At 40.7% G+C, this 21,078-nt stretch overlaps 1 protein-coding gene across 5 annotated transcripts in view; it reads left to right on the top strand.

Moving 5' to 3' along the window:
• The first annotated feature begins 357 nt into the window (after positions 1–357).
• The window catches only part of RBM33 (RNA binding motif protein 33), a 109,810-nt gene continuing 89,089 nt past the window's right edge, over positions 358–21,078 (top strand). For 3 of the 5 annotated variants that reach the window (XM_069778200.1, XM_069778201.1, XM_069778198.1), the window contains exons 1-4: positions 359–624; positions 10,795–10,873; positions 16,916–16,964; positions 19,009–19,085. In XM_069778200.1, the coding sequence (XP_069634301.1) occupies positions 597–624; positions 10,795–10,873; positions 16,916–16,964; positions 19,009–19,085 (233 nt within the window). In that variant the 5' untranslated portion in view covers positions 359–596. Of the gene's footprint in view, positions 625–10,794; positions 10,874–16,915; positions 16,965–19,008; positions 19,086–21,078 lie in introns of all 5 variants that reach the window. The other 2 variants (XM_069778199.1, XM_069778202.1) reach the window with 1 other exon arrangement.

Below are 21,078 nucleotides of genomic sequence, written 5' to 3'. Positions count from 1 at the left end.
CACTCGGGCTCCGCTCCACAACCCTTCCCCAGAGCCGCCGCGGACCCGAGGCCCGAAGGAGCCCGGGCCGGCAGGGGCCCTGCCGCCATCCCGCCCGCAGGGCGCGCCCGCCTCCCCGCCCCGCCCCGCGCGCACGCGCACCCCCGCCCCTCCGCGGTGGCACGTGCCACGCTGCGGCACATGCGCACGCCTGCCCAGCTCGGCCCGGCCGGCCAACCCCGCCGAGCGGGGGCCCTTGGGCGCATGCGCAGAGGGCGCTGACGGTGGCCGGCGCGCGGAGCGCCTGGGCCCTGGCTAACCAACCAGCGGCGCCCGCTGGCCGCCCTCCCCGCGAGGGAGGGTCCGGTCCTCCGCCATCCCATGATGCAGCGCGGGGGCGGCGGCGACGACAGCGACGGTGGTGGCGGCGGCCGCCATGTTGTGGTAGTTTGTTGTTCTCCTGTGGTGGGTGCGTGCGGAGGGGCGGCGGGAGGGGGAGCCTCCGGGCGCTGAATCCGAGCCCTTCCCCGTCCCCCCCCCCGCTCCCCGCCGCTCCTGGGGGCGGCACGGGGTCGTTGCCGGGAGCCGCCGCCGCCGCCTGGGCGAGGCGAAGAGCCATGGCTGCCGCCCTGGGAGGAGGCGCAGGTGGGTGCCGCGGCCCCGAAGGGCTTCGCCGGGGGGGGGGGCTCGGGGCTCCCGGGCCTCGCTTGGGGGTGCGGGACGGGCTGCAGCCGCGGCGCGGGGCCTGGCTAGGGGCGGAGCGGCCGGCGGGGCTGAGGGGAGCCGTGGGCTGCGGGGCCTTCGTGGGGCGGTGGCCTCTGTCTCCCGCCTGGGCGGGGGCGGCCTGTTTTGCGTGCTCGGGGGTGCCGGCGGGGCGCGGATCGGGTGGGCCCCGCGCTCCCGGGGGGGAGCAGGAGCACCGCAAGGCCCCAGGGGTCCTCTCTTGCGAATGGGAACTGTCGTCTCTCTTTGGCCGGGGCAGGGCCGGGAAGGGGCAACAGCTTCATCACTGAGCGCAGGTGCGGGACCTCTGGGTGGGATGGATGCGTTCATTTAGAGCCGTTCATTCCCATAGTTTTTACAGCTACAGTGTGTGACCTGTTTAAATAACTTGTCTCTCATCTGGGGAGTAGTTATAATTTATTTTACAGACTGCCCAGAAGCAGAAGGTCTCGCTTGGAAAGTGTAAAATGAAGTCAGTTCTTGACCCCAGGACTCTCAGGCGTGCCACTGCTGCTCTTCTTGACTAAGGACACTTCTCACAGCATTTTAAATGACAACTCAAACCCCTCTGTGGTTCTGACTGATATATTAATCAAATTTTAAAATGAGAACATTTAGTTGAGTGATTAAAAGAAAGACTTGCAGGGGTCACACTGGGGTGTTCAAGAGAGAGAGAGAGAGTTCAGAGAACATGTCTGTTTCTGGTGCTGTGGGCCTTGCTTTCACTAGGAATAACAGTTTTGATAAAGGCTGGTCACAGTTGTCAGTTGACCCACTTGTCCTTGTCTGCACAAAAGTTTGTGATGATTTTAGTCTGTTTTTTCTGTAAGTAGGTGTCAGGGAGAAGAATTTGCCTTGTCCTCATGATCACTCACTTAAGTGGTCAGACTGTTCATTGTTAGCTTAATTGGTAACAAAGTACATAAACACAAATAAATTTCCTAGTAAAAGTAAATGTTAAAAAGAAATTCCCCAATTTAGGAGTTGAGTTTGGGAAGAAGGCTAGGAAGGACAGCACTGAGTGGTAAAACAGTAAATATTTTAATATCTTGGGCAATGTTTTAATGGTGTTAAATATATTGCAGTGTTTAAGTGCTAGTTTCTGTGGTTCAGATCATTTATGTGTGATGTGGAAGTGAACTTTGCATGCATGTTCTATCTGTGGAAGTTTTTTTGTAGTAGTGTGAGGGCAGAGTAATTTAAAGAAAGTGTCACTTTTAAAGCATTTTGGTTCCTGTGTTTAAAACTCTGCTGCAAGTTGAATGGGCATGCATTCACGTAGAAAGGTGTATGCAGCAGACAACCTTCAACTAAGTGGTGAAACTGCAGTTTCAAAACTAGTTTTTTTTATTGTGGAGTACTGTTTGTGTCTAACCATGAATTAGGATCCCTTTGTATTAAGTGGGCACAAGCAGTTGTTTGTTCAGCATTAACACTGTGCTCATCAATAAGTGGTGGCCAATTAAATACGATCCTTGCCCCATATAAAGTGTTTGCTTAGTCTAGATGATCACTTGCCTGAATGAAGAAACCCAGAGGTGTCACACACTTATGTCTGTATGACTAGTCAAGGAAAATTCCTAGTTGGAGTTGTTAAATACACTTTTAAGACCCAGTAAAAAAGCTTAGAACTTACAGAAATGGTATGTGCAACCCTTTTTGGAAAGGGACTGCCATCCAAAATTAGTAGTGGTGACAAATGGGAAAGCAGCCCAGGACTAAGTGGTTATTTGGCTTAAATGTTTTTAGTCAGTTAAAGTGTAGGAACTAATGTTTTGGGTTTAGTTTTCTGATTTTTGGGAGGGAGGGAAAGACTTTAAAATATGGAGATAACAGCACCTCAGTGTTTTCTTAAAAATAAAATGGCTCTAATGATTGGTGAAGTAGTACGAAATAGCTCTTGGAAAAATAAATGGAGTGTTAATTTGATGGCATTGCAGGGTAACAGTTGACACATAGTTTTGGCTTTGAAGATGCAGATTAAAGTTTAAGTATTTCGTAAGGATGTGATGCAGGGCTGAAAAATGAAGTGTGAAATGGCTATGTTGGCTGAACGTTTAAATATATTCGGTGGGGTGGAAGAAAGATGATTTGTCTGTTGGACAGCATGTGTGGACTCATTGGTCATTTATAATTTTTTAGGCTCTTGGGAAATACTGGCTTGATTCATAAGAATAAAGTATTCATATGTACTCTTGTGACCAGATACTTGTATTGGTGCAGCTAAGCTTTCTATGGATAAATGTAAAGACTCTTTTGGTGATAGGTTTCACAAACATAAACTGGAAAGTTTTCAAGTGGTGGTCTGTGAGGTCTCTGCAAGTGATTCACAGTTTCATATTACTTCACAAATTCCTTTCCAACTTGCTTCTAATTCTAGAATGGCTGTATTGAAACACAGAAGTTCAAGGTGGCTGTGCTAGTGATGATGAGGGACTTTGAGGGCTTATAGTTGCTCATTAGTCCGTTGATATGGTTAAGACAATGGTTTCCAAACTTTGATTCAAACTTTCATATAAAAACAGAACCAGAGCAAACATGTTGAATATTGAGTAAAATCATCTTACTTAAAGGGCAGCTATGGAGAAGACAGAGACCCTTTCTTCATGAGGAGCCATATGCAGAAGACAAGGGGCAACAGCTACAAGTTGCATCAGGAGAGGCTTCACTCACACTGAATATATTAAGAAAAACATTTTGTTTACAGTGAGAACAATCAGTCACTGGAACAACCTCCTCAGGGCCATGGTGGAGTCCCCATCACTGGAGGTTTTCAAGATGCAGTTGGACAGAGTGCTAGATAAGCTATCTCATTTAGGCTCCCTTTCCCATGGAAGGTTGGACCAGATGGTCTTTTGAGGTCCTTTCCAACCTGGGCTGTTCTATGATTTAGTGATCATCTGCTTATAGTGTAACCTAACAACTGTGTTGTATAGATGCTGAAATTTTTTCTTGGTATTTAAAATCTAGCTGTAAATTGATTGCAGTAATCTCATTTAGGGAGAGATGGTTACAGGGTAAACAACAAACTGTCACTAAAACAAAGGAAGGAGCACTTCTAATCTCGCTTGTCTGCCATACTGAAGTAAGGGAAAACTATTGTAAGTTTTCTTCCTTTCAGATTAATTCACTTCTCATGAACTTCAGTGGTCTAGAAGACTTGGAGCTGTGGATATCCTTGGGATGTGAATCATGATAGGATGGGGTGGAGGAGGAGCTGAAGAAGGCCCCATCTATACATGTCTACCCCATATTCCTGCTGGAAGTCCTGTACCAAGAGTAGCTGAATGGGCGTTTATCTACCTCTGAGCCTGTTATGTTATTCCTCCAGCTTGAACTTAAGCTGTCACCAGTTTAATTTCATTTTAACTTATCTGAGGCTGCTGTTGTGCTCTCAGCAATGTAGTGGCTTTAAAAACCTCTTATGAAGCTATTGATAAAATTTGGAAAAAAGCTTATACTGCTAGCACAGCAGGCACCTTTCTCTGTGTTGTGGGTCACTATCCAATTCAAAGATGTAGTAAAAATTCTCCAGTGTGACAAATTCAATTGAATTTGTCGTGCTTCATGCTGTTCAGCAGCAGCATACAGGGACTGGAAATAGATTCTGCATTTGTGCCCAGATGAAAGTGGGAGGAGTGCTGGCTGTATTTTGGTCTCTGTGAGTATTGCATCCTGCTTTATTAGGTGGACTGATGCAACAGGTCACTATAACTTAGAGTTATATTGGAATATGAACGCACTAAAACTCCTCTAAGTGTCAAAGGCCTATAGAGTTTACAATTCATGAAATACAAATAATGATCATGGGCTATTGTACCAGCTAAGGACTAGTGCCAAAAAACATTACTACTTGAATGAGCTTGTGGCAGGCAGATTTGCTTTAAAGCATAGCAATTTTTAATGTCTTTGTGCTTCTTTGGCAAGCTTTCATTGAAAGTCACGCTCTTCTGAATGTTCTCTCATTTCAGGTCGTCTAAATTAAACATAGCCTTAGTATCACTTGTTTTTACAAAAGCCAAACCATGCTTTATTGTGTCAAATACTAAACCTCAGATTTTAGGTTACATAGAACTTTTCCAGAATAATTTAAGATGATGGTTGTCACTGACTTAACCAAAAAACCTCCAAGTAAGTAATGGGATTGGTCCTGTGTTATATTCTGCTGTAATGCAACCTCAGTTTTAACTATAACTTTTGGTGGCTGTGAAAGATGCTGGAGAGTTGCAGTTTCTCATCAGTATCCAAAGCCATTTGGGAACTGAGTTCATGTGGATTTCATTTAAACTTGGCCTTCTGTTGCTGTTCAGCATTTGTGAGGCAAGGACTATGACACTTTTCAAATGTTTTTCCAAAGCAAATACATTTTCAAATCCAAGCAGACTTCGGAAATGTTTTTTTTGTGGCTCGGTGGTTTTGCGTTTAGATGTAGTTTATTTAAAAAAAACAAAACCCAACTATTTCTTTCAAGCACCAGTTAGAGAACTTCAGTTCCAGGCAGCATATCTTAATTAGTTCTGCTCTTGCTTATTGCTAGTGACTTGCTTTGCATCATGACAAACTCTCTAAAAAAAGTTGGTTTTGGGGTAAAAAGAACTCATCTCCTGCAGAAATTAATTTTTTTACTTTATTTCTTTGAGAAAGCTTAACTCTATCCAATAGGAGTAATTTGGAAAGAAAACAGGAAATACACTAGCTGAGGAACATGTTATGCAATTGTTACATTGTTATACTTAGTCACCCAGTACTTAAGGCTTCTATGAGTAATTGTTTACCAATATAAAGACTACATGATGTGGTGTATTTGTGCATGTGTGTTCTTGTGTGTAATGCAGTAGTAGGAGTGAATGTGATTTTTATGATGGGGTAGAGAGCTTGATTATCTGTAATAGATGGAACTGGATTTATAGTGTGCTTCCTAATGTGTTAGGTTTACATCACAGACTCAGATTCAGGAGTTCCTGTTGACCTTGTGTTTCTACCGCTAGATGCTGTCATGATTTGTTACCAGAAGTTTTCATTCAACTGGTGTTAATAGTACTTTGCCAGCCTATGTTTTAGACACGGCTGTTCCTCATGACACCTATTATTCTTCTGTATCGCATAGCAAGAGATACTGAAATTCAGTTCACTATTAGGCAGATACATAGGCCTGTTTTTAAATGGTATGCTCAGTTTCTGAAAATTGAGGCTTTACAATACCTATGTGTTGTGTAACCTTTTGTAATGAAATAGGAAGAAGAATATTCTGTAGAAATAAACTATTATGTAAGATAAGCTGGTAAGCTGTTTTTAATCTGGATACTTGTGCTTGAAATGCTGTCAAGTTGTCAAGTTGAGTGTTTTAAATATGATATTGGGGAATGGGATAGATCAAGATGGACTTGTAATGTTCAGCATTAAATCTAAACATAGAGAAGTGGCATTTTTTCATGTGGTAAATTACTTTTTTTCCTCTAGTTTTATTTTTCTTTTGAATAGCTCCCTTACCTGTTCTGCCAAAAGCAGTGCAGCTTAGTTACTTTATTAAAAGACCTGTTGGGTAAGCAGTGCGTAATACTTTTTTAATCCATTGGACTACTGGATCATTGTGGTATCTCCATCTTGTTTTGGATAAGGAGAAATCTTCAATGCTTTTTCAATGCCTAAAACTAATAGTATGTTTTATATTCATGATAGTGTAATATTGAAGCGAAACAAAATACAAAATTTTGAACTGTTAAGGTTTATGAGACAGCATGTGGTTGGTGTTCCAGAAAGTGTGCAGATGTATTTCTAGGAAGATGAATGATGCAGTCATCAAATGTTTTTCCTAGTCTAGAAGTCTTGGCCATCTCAGTACAGTAAAATACTCCATCTTAGCAACAGTTGCTATGTAGGACTACCTTTTTAGGCTACGTTGATACCATTTTAAGATGTTAAGAGCTCTGCAGTGTTCCTGCTGATTCACGTCCTACGCTTGTGAGACTTGACTGTGTAGCTTAGGACCTCCATTTTACATAGAAAAATGATTAGTGAAGGTTGTATTGACAGGGTGTCCACAGAGTTAGAAACTACCGTCAGCATAGCCAAAGAGGAAATGAGGCTTGTATTTTGTGGATTTCTAGTGTGGATGATCTGTTCTTATTAAGCAGGAAAAAAGATAACAGTTCTGGGCATATATCATAAAACCAAAAAATAAGCTTCATAGAACTGCTTATAGCACTGCTGATGCTACATCAGGGTAAATATAAAGCAAATAGCAACCTTTTAGTGTGGGGAACCAAGTGTGTTTGGCTGTGTTTGTACTTGTTGTGGTTCACAGCTGGCCAGAGCCTTGTGAGGCAGGCTGGCTAAAAAAACAGGCAGCATTAGTCTCTGCAGCATCCTGCAACTTCTCTGTCACTTTGGTAATGGCAATTTTCTTAGAGCTGCAGTAGGAAGAGCCAAGTGTTGGATTATTTTTTTCATTTTCCTGTATAACTGGTCTGTCTTGCTTACTTACTCAGTGCTTTTCTGGTATTTGATAGGTCTTGTGTTTTTTTTCCTTCTAGTGCTGCCTGGAAGTTAGAGAGGGGGCTTAGTGTGTTTAGTGATCACCTGTCAGGATCTTCCAGATGATACTCAGTTAATGTGCACACATCTTGGTGAGCTTTGCCATGAGAGCCTTGAATTGAAATGCGGAGCCATAGCCATTGCATTGCATGTCTTAGCAACAGTTGCTATGTACGACTACCTTTCTAGGCTGCACTGATACTGCTGGGAGAAATACAAAACATTTTCCAACTCCTACAGTGGACATTTTCCTGCTTAAAAAGCTTATGTTCGTGGATCAACCCCCTCCCTTTCTTTCTTTGCTCCTCACCTCCCACACAGTAGTACTGAGAATTATTAAAAAAAAATAATCTTTGGCTGTTGCTGTCAGTGGTTTTGTGCTCTGCTGATGCTCAATGTTCTTCTTTCTGTACAAGCTAATGTTTTACAGGCACTTAACCATGCTTGACACAAATATTGATTTAGAGTTTCTTAAGGAGAAACACTGATAAATGTTATGCTGATTGTTGTTTACTGGTATTTTCCAATGTTATTGCCTACACAGGTAAAAGAAAAATGAAAATATGTGTAGTTGCAGAAATGGAAAAAAAATGGTGCCTCTCTGAGGTTTGCTAGGTATCACATTGCGCTGCAGGTGTAAGGCCTGTGTCCACTGCAATGCTTGTTATTTCACAAATGATGAAGCTGGCAATGAATTTATTTGTAGATGTGTGACTGTGGTGACCTCCTTTTCTACAACCTGCTTTGGGCTCTGACAATACTTAATGTCAAAATGGCATAATTTGCAATGCTCATTGTCAGTGTCAGCTGTCACAGAACAAATAGGCATACAAAAGAAAAGCTGGCAAAGATCTTTATATCATAAGTGTGTGATGAGACAGGGAGAGAAGAGATGAGAATGGGGAGATGGTGGGGACATATGTGGAGCAGTTCTTATAAGCTGCAGTCACCAAACACAGATTGACCTGTCATTTTTGAGGCTTTTGTATGCATCCTGCTAGAGGGGACTTGTGAAAAGGGCTTTGCATGGATGTAATTCAGCTTTGGATTTTGGTAGGAGTTGCTCATAAATAAGGACTAGGATGTGAGAAATTTGGAGGGGTTGAATGGAGGGTGAAGGTTTATGATGTTGGCTGAGTGAGGGTCCAGCTCTACACTAGAAATTTGGCAGGAACTTGGACCCTCTTTGGGTATTGTTTCTTCACTCGCAGTAATACTAGGTTGAAGCACTTTTATGGCTGTGAAACTTTAATATCTGGCCTGGAAAAGTACTATGAATTGTACTGAAGAGTGTTCCTTTTTGCTGTAGAGAGGTCTCAACAGAGAAAAAGGGTTCGGCATGTTACTTTGTGTTGTCTAGATTTAAACCTGGCTGATGTGAATGTCCATCTGTGTAAGAATTGTGTGCTGAAGAGCTAAGATCTTGTCTTCAAGTGGTGTTGGTTTGTAATACAGCTCTCCATAGTTCTTAAAGTGTTGCCTGGCATGAAAAAATATATCTTGCAAACAAGCAGGCATAGCTTAAAAAGAAGTTCTTGGCTTCCTGATGGTGGTTGTTGTCTTGAGCTGTGTTAGTCAATAATGTGGACGCTTGTAATCTGGGTTGCTGTAAAACCAGTTGCATTACCTTAAAAAAAACCCAATGAAACAAAAAAACCTAACCAAAACAAAACATCTTTGGAGGTGGTTACATCAAGTCAGTGGATTGCTGCAGTCCAGCTGTAGGAACAATGACAGTGAAGGATATTTGTGCCCTTAAAACAGCAATGCACTGAGATAATCATTGCAGCATGGTTTTTAATGACCATAAGGAGAGCAAGGTGGCATTTTTTTTCAGACCACAAAACTGGATAATTTAGTGCTCAAGATGAAGATAGCAAATGCTTATATATGTCTGGCTTTCCCCTGTGGGTGAAAAAAGGAGTTGGAGTAGAAGGAGGTTGCAATATGTAGGTGTTTGAGCAGAGAAACATAAAACAACTGTTTCAATGGTGTTAGCCCATGTAAATTAGTTTGAATATAGAAGATTAATTAAAATACAAAAGTAGCTGTAGGCAGTAAAGGGGGGGGGGAACCTGATCAAGGGGAATTGTTTTTACTTACTGTTCTAAAACAAGAGAGTTGCCTAACTTGGCTTGTGTTGCATTGTGATTCATACTGACCAGTCTTATTTTCATAGCTATTTATGATTGAAATTTCTCGTTTGAAAGCTCTTAATTTAGTGACATTGCAAGAACTGAATTTTCTCTTTTTAATGTTTTTACCTCCTTTTAAATTTCTGTTGGTCACTGACACCTGTGTTTTGATTATATGAAGTAGGATGTGAATAGGTTTGTCATTGCATGTGGAGAATATTCACTAAAGGATACTGGATTGAGTTTATGGAGCTGAAGACAGATTTGATTTGAAAGTCCATTAAAAAACGCCAAACGCACACAAAAAACCAGTTGATCTTTGGCATTGTACTTGGTCAAAGAGTTGAGTGCAGATAGAGTCAGGAGAAAGACTGGATATATGGCATCTTAGTGATCACCAATTCAGACTGCAAGGACTGGATTGTTCAACCTCCTGTATTTTGCAGTCCATTAAACTGCAGGCAGTTTCCCCTTGCGTTGAGCATAACTTTTATTTGCCTTTTTTTTCTCTCTTACAAAAGTCATCAAAATGTGTGAAAAGACACTACAGTCAGGTGTGCGTTCTCTATTGGGCTGTAGCCACAGGATGGGAGAGTGAGGGTTGAGTGTTTCTGAAGGTATGTGCTTCCAGTTTACAGATGATGGGACATCTGGATGTCTGAACAGAGCAGATGAGCTTTGCATTTCTTTTGCAGATAAATGGAAGATTTAATATTTTTAAGTAGCAAAATTGTCATTTGCAAACTAAGCTATGCAAGAGTAATTTGTGATTTGATAGGCTAAAGTGAGGGTACTTATTGAGACAAATATATGGAGCACCAGTTTTATCTTGGAAGGCAGGTACGTGCTTAGGCACACAGTGTAACCTGCTTCAATGACTTCTAGTGTTTTTAATGCCCCAGTTGAGATGACTGTGTATTACACCTGACTTCCCTCTTCTGTTTTGGGTTGCTGTTACTCTCCTGCCTTGTGCTGACCTGAGGTTTACTCCTATTTTCAAAGTGGCTTTGCGGGTTCAATGTGGGTAGACGAGCTTGTGGCCCACAAGGCAAGCAGAGATCTGGTAGATGTGGTTCCTTTCACCTCCACTGCACCTCAATTTCATGTATTTCTGGGGAGCTCCTGTCTCTGGAATGACCTTTGTTGGCAAAATTTTCTAGTGATTTATCTCATGCTCTATCTGTTTTCCTTGGATCATCCTCACCTCCATAGTGAGAAGAGGGAAAGCTATATAGTACATTATGGTTTTTTATTATTGAAGCATGTTGGTATTTATCTGTTTTCCTCATGTTAACATGAGAAGTAAAAAAAGGTATTTTTGCATCTTCTGAAAAACAATACCCTCCCCCCAAAAACCCCACCTATGTGGTTGCTTCAAAAACCTTTAAGTAAGAATTATTTAATGTAATCACCTTCTTTACAGATGATGACTTTGATCAGTTTGATAAGCCTGGTGCAGAAAGGTCTTGGAGAAGAAGAGCTGGAGATGACGACTGGGACAGGTACGTAGAATGTTTTCATGTTTAGTTTCTGTATACTGAATTACATTGCTCTGTTTTCCCATTCTGGCATTTTGGATTCTAACGTTGAGTAGCGCACATTTAGATACTAAGGAAGATGTTGGTTTTATGCATGTGTCAGCCAATGTTAGATTGTGCCAAACATATACTTGCCTTGATGAATATAGAGAGTACTATGAAGAGATATCATTTAAAATTGGATAAATACAAAGTATTTGTGGTTTGTAATTAACTTTGCAATTAATGTGCTGGTTTTCCCTTTAAATATTTAGTAGATCTCGGTGGTTTAAACAGATTTTTGCTAGTACTTGAATTTGCCGAACTTAACTTTTTTTTTTTTAAATTGACGTTTAAATTCTTATCCTCAAACTCTTACTTCAGTTTTACATTGGGGAAGAGTAATGGAGCTTAAGTATGGGCTTCTGTTGAAAAATACGACTGTTGTAAAGATTTAGAAGTATGTGTTAACTTGGTTATTTTGAGGGAGAAAAAGAACATGTTTTTTTACTTGAAGGTGCTCTAACTGGGAAAGACTTGAATCTAGCTGCTGGCTAGACTTGTCTATTCTTTTGGGGAGAAAATTTTTCACTTTTTAATGATTCCTTTTTAGTAATAAAGAGACTTGTTCAGACTTTGCCAGTGATTTTCACTGTAAAAAGGAGAAAAAACCATTCCAAGTAGATTTTTGTCTTTTCTAATAATCATTCAAGTGATTGTAGTAAACAAATTTTACTCCAAGTAGTTTTTCACTGAGTTGAGCCCTTGGAGTGAATCAGCTACTCTAACGCCTCTGGAATGATGATATATGTAGTTTCCTCTTCCATGCTAGGTTAAGTGGGTAGTTTTCACTGCTCTAGGAGGTGAGTAAGAGTGAATAAGGAATTTGGACAATAGCTTCAGTATACAGTGTTCTGCTGTATGCTGGTGAGGGGTGTCTGCTTTCTGTCAAGCTAGCACAGCTCTTTGTGGGTTGGATGGTAAACTGCATCAAGGAACTGATCTGGTTTGAGAGTGTAATTAAAATAACTTGTTCAGGCAGGGTCACTGTACCATGCTGCCTCCCAGCCCCAGCTCTGGGTATTCAGAAATACTGAAGCCAATATTACAGGCAAAATGCTTTGTATTAGAATATTTTCTGAACTTTTTGCCTTTGCTGACTTCATGGTATTAATAGGTGGGCTCTTAGATGCTGGCTGGTCACGTTTGGTTTTAGCTGTCCTATTTTTATTGCTTCAGAAAATTTGGAAGAGTCAAACAGCTGTTGTATCAGAAGTTGTAAGCTTATTGCCAATGGTGAGCTCCATGTGGCATAGTTATTTTTACAGGACTTGAGAAAGGTTATAGAGTATTTTTGCTAAGCTGAGACTTTGAAGCACACAAGGATTCAGTTTTAAAAAAAAGTTTTTGTTTGTGTTTTTTATTAGCTGCATATAATTTGAGATAGATGATCAAAAATCATATTGTTCGTTCTTTAGTGAAATTGTAAGGGAAGTGGTTTCAGGTGCAGTGCTGGAGATTCCAGAGTTTCATCTTGCTGATCATTTCAGAAAATGTTTTTTTTACAACTGTATCTAATAGAATATTATTTTATTTGAATGTGTTGGAATTTTATGATTTTTTTAATTATTATTTTTAATTCTTTTAGATTGCGAAGCTGTCTTTGGGAGTGTTAAGTACTATGGCTGTCTGGGCAATTACAAATGCTGTACATGGATATATTGTTGCCTAATATAATTGCTTGAATTTTTTTAACTACTGGCCTAATTCAGTACAGGACACAGTTTTGTGAAGGTGGAAAAAAGCCTGAATGAACCCAGTAGACTTTTAATCCTTCATGCTTTGTTTTGCAACCTAAATCACTTTTTTTTGTGGGGGAGGGTGAAGGGGTTATGCTGTTAGTCATACGTCTTGATCAACCATCAACTCTTGCAGTGTTGCTACTTAACTGAGTCCCATCCCCCAGTCATTTAAATAATTTTGAATTTCCAGATCTCTTCCCTTTCTCAAACACTGGAGGGTGATAACTGAGAGTTGGCAGGCCACTGCTATTTGGGAGTACAAATGTAACATTGTTCTTGGAGAATTTTTCCCATTACATTTTTTTACAAATTCTTTTCCTGAAACACTTGTGTCCTTGCTACTGCTCGTGTTTAATGAGGCATGCTCATGAAATTGGAGGCCAGAAAGGTCCAGTCTGACGTCTTTATCACGGGCTGTTAATTTATACATTTATCTCTAAGTAGCCTAAAGCGTGGCTTTGGGAAAAACATGCAGTTCTGGTGCTATGCTGTGAGATGACAGGGCTGATTTAGTAGTTGACTTTTGCTGAAATTCGCTTGCTCTGACCCTTCTCTGAGATTATTCATTTCTCTACACTGGCAGAAAACTTTCCACTTTTTGTTGTCTGTCTTTATTATCTCTTGCTCATTTGGTGAGCTGAATTTATTCAGTGAGGGGAATGTTGAGTATTGGAAGTTGGGGAAGAGGAGGAAATGGGTTCGTCTCTTGTGAGAGCAGGGAACTCTTAGATTATCTTAACCCTAATTTCCTAGAATTGTGATTTGGAAAATCCTTTGTGTCTTGATAATGAGGGTGAGTTGCCTTCGAACTATCAGAGATGTGTACTTTTATTCCAGTTTAATGTATTTTATGTGGCTTTGTGTGATATCACATTGCAACCATTCATTTTTGTCTGTTATTCTCAGCTAGCCTAAGATCTTTTAGTATCTGGCTTGTTGCGTTTTTTTTCTAAATAGTTAGATCTGGTAATTCTGGTCCCTCCTCTTCAGATTTGGCTATTTTAAAAGAAGCTTGAGAGAGCCTGCATAGTAAAGTGGACCTTCTCACTGTTATTATGTTTATTCAAAAAGTTACTAACGGTAATTTTTCTTCTTTTAATTTATCAATGAAAATATTGAATGACGCTGAATGTTTTAATAGGTTTTGAGAGGCGTTCTGTGAAACACTTTAGTTTCTGTTCTGAGCTTCATTTATGTGCTAGTGCTATTTTTTTTGACTGTCGTGTAATAAGCCAAAGCTTTTAAAAATCTAGAATACATATGCAATTACTTCTATTGACCAAATGTTTAATATTTTTTTAAAGAATGTTGTTGTTTAACCCCAGCCAGCAACTAAGCACCACGCAGCTGCTCTATCACTCCCCCCCTGCGCAGGTAGACAGGGGAGAGAAAATATAACAAAAGGCTCACGGGTTGAGATAAGGACAGAGAGAGATCACTCGACTGATTACCCTCACGGGCAAAACAGACTCAACTTGGGGAAAATTAACTTAATTTATTGCTAATCAAAGCAGAGTAGTGTAATGAGAAATAAATCCAAATCTTAAAACACCTTCCCCCCACCCCTTCCTTCTTCCCAGGCACAGCTTCACTCCTGAATTCTCTACCTCCTCCCCCTCAGCAGCACAGGGGGACGGGGAATGGGGGTTGTGGTCAGTTCATCACACCTTGTCTCTGCTGCTCCTTCCTCCTCAGGGGCAGGACTCCTCACTCTTCCCCTGCTCTGGTGTGGGCTCCCTCCCACGGGAGACAGTTCTCCATGAACTTCTCCATCGTGAGTCCTTCCCACGGGCTGCAGTTCTTCATGAACTGTTCCAGTGTGGGTCCCTTCCACGGGCTGCAGTCCTTCAGGCACAGACTGCTCCAGCTTGGGTCCCCCGCAGGGTCACAAGTCCTGCCAGAAAACCTGCTCCAGCGTGGGCTCCTCTCTCCATGGGTCCACAGGTCCTGCCAGGAGCCTGCTCCAGCGCGGGCTTCCCACAGGGTCACAGCCTCCTTCGGGCACCCAGCTGCTCCGGCATGGGGTCCTCCCCAGGCTGCAGGTGGAGATCTGCTCCCCCGTGGACCTCCCTGGGCTGCAGGGGGACAGCCTGCCTCACCATGGTCTTCCCCACGGGCTGCAGGGGAATCTCTGCTCCGGCGCCTGGAGCACCTCCTCCTCCTCCTTCTGCACTGACCTTGGGGTCTGCAGGGTTGTTTGCCTTACCGTGTTCTCACTCCTCTCTCCGGCTGCAGTTTCTGTGCCAGATCAAGTTTTTTTCCCTTAAACATGTTACCAAGAGGTGCTACTGCTGTTGCTGATGGGCTCGGCCTTGGCCAGCGGTGGGTCTGTCTTGGAGCCAGCTGGCCTTGGCTCTGTCGGACATAGGGGAAGCTTCTAGCAGCTTCTCACAGAAGCCACCCCTGTAGCCCCTCTGCTACCAAAACCTTGCCATGCAAACCCAATGCAAAGAATCACACTGAGGATGTTTTTTAGTAATGTGTTGAATAGCCCTAACTATGTTTAGATAATTAATTTAATCTTTCACTTTCTTTTCCATTCCTTTTTGATCTGAATTTCCTACTACCTGCGCTTGCTTTTAGTCTTCAAATGCTACTATAAAACGTGCTCTTGCTGTCTTTTGGAATTTCTCTAGTGTTGTCTTGTTAAAAGCTGTCAGTGGTGGACCATAGTGCTCAGAAATATTTTCAAATCTTCTGGTGCTTTTGTCAGATTAATGGCAGCTGAAGAGATCAGTGACTTTTTCCTACTTCAGTTTTGGCTCTAAATTCTTCTGAAACCATTTCTGTTGTGTAGAGCTTTCCGTCTCTGAAATAAAGGGCTTAAATCCTAGTCAGTTTGCTCTTTGGAATGTATGATAAGTCTTATGTCCCAATTTTTGTTTAATATTGCAGGGAGCACAAAAGAACTGCTGTTCGTTAATGTTCAGTCATTCCTAGAACTGCTTGAGATCAGTAACTATGGACAAATACTGTGTACTGATGATAACATCCTCTTTAGGGCTGATTTGGAATATCATCTGTTCTCTTGTAGCCCACAAGATTTTTATTCCCTGCCTCCACTATCTGTACAGTAACCAGCTCTGAAAGAGATGTATCCATCTTCAAAACCAACTTTTAGCACTGATTTATATCATGGAATTACCTTCCCCATTTTCAAGTATTTGCTATATAGTCTCAAGGAGCTCTTACACATACTCCCATTCTGTTCATATAGCCCATTCTCACTTTGGGATATTTCATTTTATGTAGTATCTAAGCATAGGTTTTTGTTTTTGTTTTTAAGGTGTGCAGGTAGAAATAGATTCACATTCTTGAATTACAGCTCATATTTCAAATCACTGTCATCTCGTTTTAGTATTGGGACATGCATGTTCTAATATGGGCATTTGTCAGTAATAAGTGTTTTTTATAGAAGGGGAATCCATTTATTCCTGTCACTAGATAACTCTTTCACTGAAGGAAGAATGAGATTAAGCAGTTGTCCTGAGGTTTACTGATCTGGACTGTAGTTCTTTGTGTTGCATCCTGCTAATGGGACAGATGCTATGTGATGGCAGTAGTTTTTGTAAGCCAGGTATTTCTATGCTTCCTGAATTCTTAGCCACACTTACCAAGATAGTGAGACATGCATTGGATTTTGTCATCCTACAAAAGTCTGTTTGACCTTACCCTCAACTTGAGGAGGAGGGAATAAAGTATTAATGAAAGCTCTAGGCCTAAGTGGCTCCCAAGCCAGCTGGCCTCCCGGTGCCTTCTTGCTGAAGTGCAGCTTGGGCCACGTAGTGGCCTGTAGACTGAATCTTGCCCACAGGACATTACTGTCTCACTTGCTTCTTCCCTGGGGAGGTGAGAAACAGCAGTTTGGACAATACGCCCAAATGGCCTTGAAGTGAAGGATGTAGCGTGGGGACCTAGCTAACTGTGTTTTAAATGCCTGCGCTTTGTCTAGGTTTATGTGCTGTGTTATAGTGGGACGGATGCAGAAAGGACAGCATATGAAAATGAGATGACTGCACAGCAACAGTCTTAATATGTATGGTCTGTTGTTTCATTTGAAATATGTATCTCCTTTTTCAAGTTGCTGAATGCGTTGCTGAAAGGAAAGCCTTGTGCAGACTTAGCGACAATTCTCTTCAAGTTAGTTTTTTAAGGCGTAAACCCTATATGGTGTTTGTTTCTGTTTTCTAAGGTACAACTTGTTAAATTTGTTAATGTTTTCCAGTGAACTTGATGATGACTTGCTTGGAGAGGATTTGCTAACTGGCAAAAAGGTAAGAGGTGTGCATTAAAGTGAATTGTTACAGATATTAAAATGTGATTGTTGTTCAACTTACCCACTCCAGTTGTTTGGTATGGCCTTTTATGTATTTTACGGTCACCTCCCTAAAGCCTGACAGCCGCAGGTACCTGACATCTGCCCTGTTGCCAGAGCACTCTGCACCCAGAGCTCTGTTTCCTTTTGTGAAGTACCTCCAAGTGTGGGTTTTTAAAATGCAACTTTTAGAATTTTTTTTCCCGAGATAGCATTTTGTCTCATAACACTCAATTTAAAAAGACAGTTCTCAAAATCAGTTTCTCTGTACCTCACATTGCTTTAACAATTAAAAAAAAACAAAACACCCCCCACCCCCCCTAGTTATGCCTCCGGAGTGCTGATTAGCCTTCTAAAGAATTCACTTCAACTGCCAGTTTCCTGGCTATTAAAAGTTACTCATCAAAATAACAGCAGTATTTACCAGACAGTAAATAAAAAAGCAGTCAGTGGTATCTATTAAAAATCCACTCATGGCACACAATCCACTACTACTTTGTCTGATGCGTAGGCAGAGGATTTCCCCTTTACAGCGAGGGAAGAATATGGGAGCAGCTAGCATTGGAGAACATAAACTAGTCCCCCCATCTGCTGTAGACTACTCACTCTGATACCTATTTCCAAAATTGAACTCTCAGAAAAGAAGTAAATGTATGTTCGGATTTGCCAGATATCTGCAGGAGAAGGCAGGGCTCCTGTTTGGGAAATCAGAACTGGCTAGTCACCTCTCTATCCACTTTATCTGCTAAATCAATTAATTTAGAAAATAGTTTTTAAAAATTTAGTTGGAGATGAATAGGTTTGTTAAGAAACCCAGATCTAGTAAAAGTTGAGTTTCAATTGATCTAGTTTTTTATAATCACAATCTAAATGTTGGAACTTAGCTTCTTGAAATTATTCTGTAAGTAATCCCTATTAAAGGTAGGAAGTTCCTTTGTCTCATGTACTGGTTTAAAAAAATAAAATAAAATTCCAGGAGGATAGGGATTGTAGATGTGTGTTACGTAGTTATCAAAAATATAAGCAGTTAACATTGCATACATCTTTATAGTTGAAATGTGGGTTGAGAAAGCTACTTATTTTAAAAAGAGAAAAAAAATTATCTGTGTGAATACTAAGCAATACTAGATTTCACCACTGTATTATGTGTTCTTGTGCTTTCTCTATTCTTGTTTTCAGTTTGCCATGCTACAGGGCTCTGAGCAGTATCTGTGGGTATGGACTCATGGTGGAGTAATAATAGATTTCCCATGAAGTTTTCCCTGAGCTATTTCGGCTAAACTTGCATCTACTTAACCTTATCCCAGTACTTCTAGATAAATCTACCCTTGTATAACCTTTCTGCCCCTGTTACTTTAGAGGATGGAAATAATGTTGCTGAGCAAAACTGCAGGTATCTCTTCCTAGTGGGTAATTTAGAGAAAAAAAAAAAAAAAGGATAAATGAAACAACTGAAAGTATGGTAGGCAAATTAGGAGGATTCAGAAAAGGCACAATATTTTCTTCTCTCTTTTTTTCACTTACAAACTAATTATGGTTTTTCAGTTTTCTTGATATCATTATATCCTTTCATCCAGTCTCCTAAGTACCTCTGCTCTCTAGAAACAGCAGTAACTTAGTGGATTTTCTTGACTTGCCTAATGCATCAAGGTTGCAAGGCAGTGTACTAAAGCTAAACTTTCTTTCTCCCTGGTATTTCTTGAGTGAGTTGTGATCTTTGGCTATATTTGAGAACGCATCAGTGAAAAGCGTTGACAGCTAGGCAAATTTGAGTTTTGTAAATTTCCATAAGACTGTCAAACATTTATTTTCAGATTTGTTGTCTTGTGTAGCATATTTTTTTCTCATCAAATTAGGTAATTTCATTGAAGATATGGTCTTAGTCTGAGATGCGTTCTTAATAAAAAAAACTTAGTGTTCAGAAGGTTCAATAGTTTCAGTACCTAGTTACTAAAAGTTTATATCCTTTTTTATGTTCATGATTGACTTTTTCTGAAACCTAGAATCAGTCAGACTTGTCAGATGAAGAGCTGAATGATGATCTTCTGCAAAGTGACAACGAAGAGGAACAAGAATTTCGGTATCTCTTTTCTAAATCTTGTGTTTTGGATAACTCAAAGCTATTAATGACTACTACTACTGATAGCTAATAACTACTAAACTGAAGTTATTGGTATATACTTAAAATAGCCCTGCTTTTTACCTAGCCAGCTACTTAATGATGTATATATAATGTGTTTAGTAGCATTGTTAGCTTTTCAGTAAAATGGTGTTTTGTTTATTTGAATCTGGTAAGTTTAACTCAAATCTATTAAAAAAAATTATAAAGAAGAAACAGCATCATCTCCTGTGCATTTAGAATTATTTATAAATAGTTAGTTCTGTGCCTTCTTGGTATCGTTGTAGGCTTCCTTCTCCTGTAAAGTCCTTTTCTTCCATCTTTCTTTTAAAAATATACCTTGCCTCATAAGACCCTGAGGAGGGGAGCTTCATAGTTTGTAAGGCTTGATTTGTGGCTTAAATATTTGTGTACAATTACGCAGCAAAAAAATTTGTACTGGGTTTATAGGCTAGGCTTGAGCAGGTAATTCCATGGGAGTTTACTGAGGATCCTGCCCTGTGAATACTCTGTGGTGATACAGCTCCACAACTGAATTATGGGCATTACAAGTCAAAATGAGTGTCTTGACATTTTTACTTTTCAAGCTGGACTGCAGGGGGAAGGAAGATACTTGTGATGCAGAAGTGATGCAGTACCACTGCTGCTTTTAATGGCCTGTGTGTTTTGCCATCTTTTCCTTTATTTGTTGTGTACTGTGCAGGCATGTCATCTAAGGGGTATGAAATATATATATATATGTTGCTCTGAGATCTCCTTTCTGTCCTTGGCTGGAATTAGGATGAGTCCTGTCCCTGTGTTGGGTTGATGAGAGTGTGGTGAAATACCTCAGACCATCAATGTCTCCATTGGCTGCCGTTTTCCTCCATGGAGGAGTAAGGGTTGGACTGTTCCCTTCAAAATGGGGAATCCCAGTTACAGTCCTTGCTCTTTCTTCTCTGGATTTCCTCCTTATGAGCCCTGGGTGGCAGGGGTGGCAATGTGGTTGCACGAGTGATGAAAAAGTATCAGTGGAAGCAGGTTTCTGTAGACAAGCCTTGATTTTTAGCAGTTTTATTGCCAGAGAGTGACAGCCTTGCTCCACTCCTTTCTCTTCTCCCTCTATTTCCATTCAAACTCATTTATACCTCTCTAGTTTGGAGGATAATGATAATCCTGCATAATGTCTTCATTTTCATTTTAAATCTTCTCCGTCTTATAGATGCAAATAATGCAAAGCTGCCTGGGTCTTGTTCCCCCAAACTTAGGAAAATAGTGAATAATAGGAATGTAATTTAAAAAAACAAACCAACTGTTTTCCTTGTACTTGGAGCCCTCAAATCAAGAAGAGCTTTTTACCCCTGCTTTTCTAACTAGTCTGTAGTTGGTTAGTTGCTCTTTTATGTGTTGATGGCACTAGCTATTGTAAACAGTGTCATCTGGAGGAAAAGCAAAACTCAGAATTCAGACTTGCCAGTTTTTGTATGGATTGTTTTTTTTCATTGTCTGTGCCAGTGCTGTTACTAAGTTAGAGTAAGTCTTAGGCATTTGAATGACAATTCCTGACTATATATGTTACATTATTTTAAGTAGAATATTAAGCCGGTCATAAATGTAAGTTTGAAATCAAGATAATCAAGAAGGAATAATATTAATACATATAATAAAAATAATTTACTAGAGTATTCTGAAAGATTGGGAAAGCAGATGCAGTTATATTAATTTTGTGTATTTTTTGTTAGTCTTGGAATTAAAATTGAATGCAGTCTGCTTTGGTTATCAAGCAGGACTTTTGCCAGTTTGACCTGCTAAACCATCTGGTTGGTTTGATTCCCCTGTCAAATAGCCTGCAGCCCGTGATAAGCTGCAGTACAGTATGCATTATGAGAATATGGCATGGAGTCAAATAGCGTGTGAGGTATAATTTTATCCACCAACTTAGAGAATTTGTATTTGTTGGCTTTGTTTTGCTAAG

Source organism: Haliaeetus albicilla, chromosome 2 (assembly GCF_947461875.1).
Source record: "Haliaeetus albicilla chromosome 2, bHalAlb1.1, whole genome shotgun sequence".
Classification (NCBI taxonomy): Eukaryota; Metazoa; Chordata; class Aves; order Accipitriformes; family Accipitridae; genus Haliaeetus; species Haliaeetus albicilla.
This window is presented reverse-complemented; position numbering and strand designations above follow the sequence as displayed.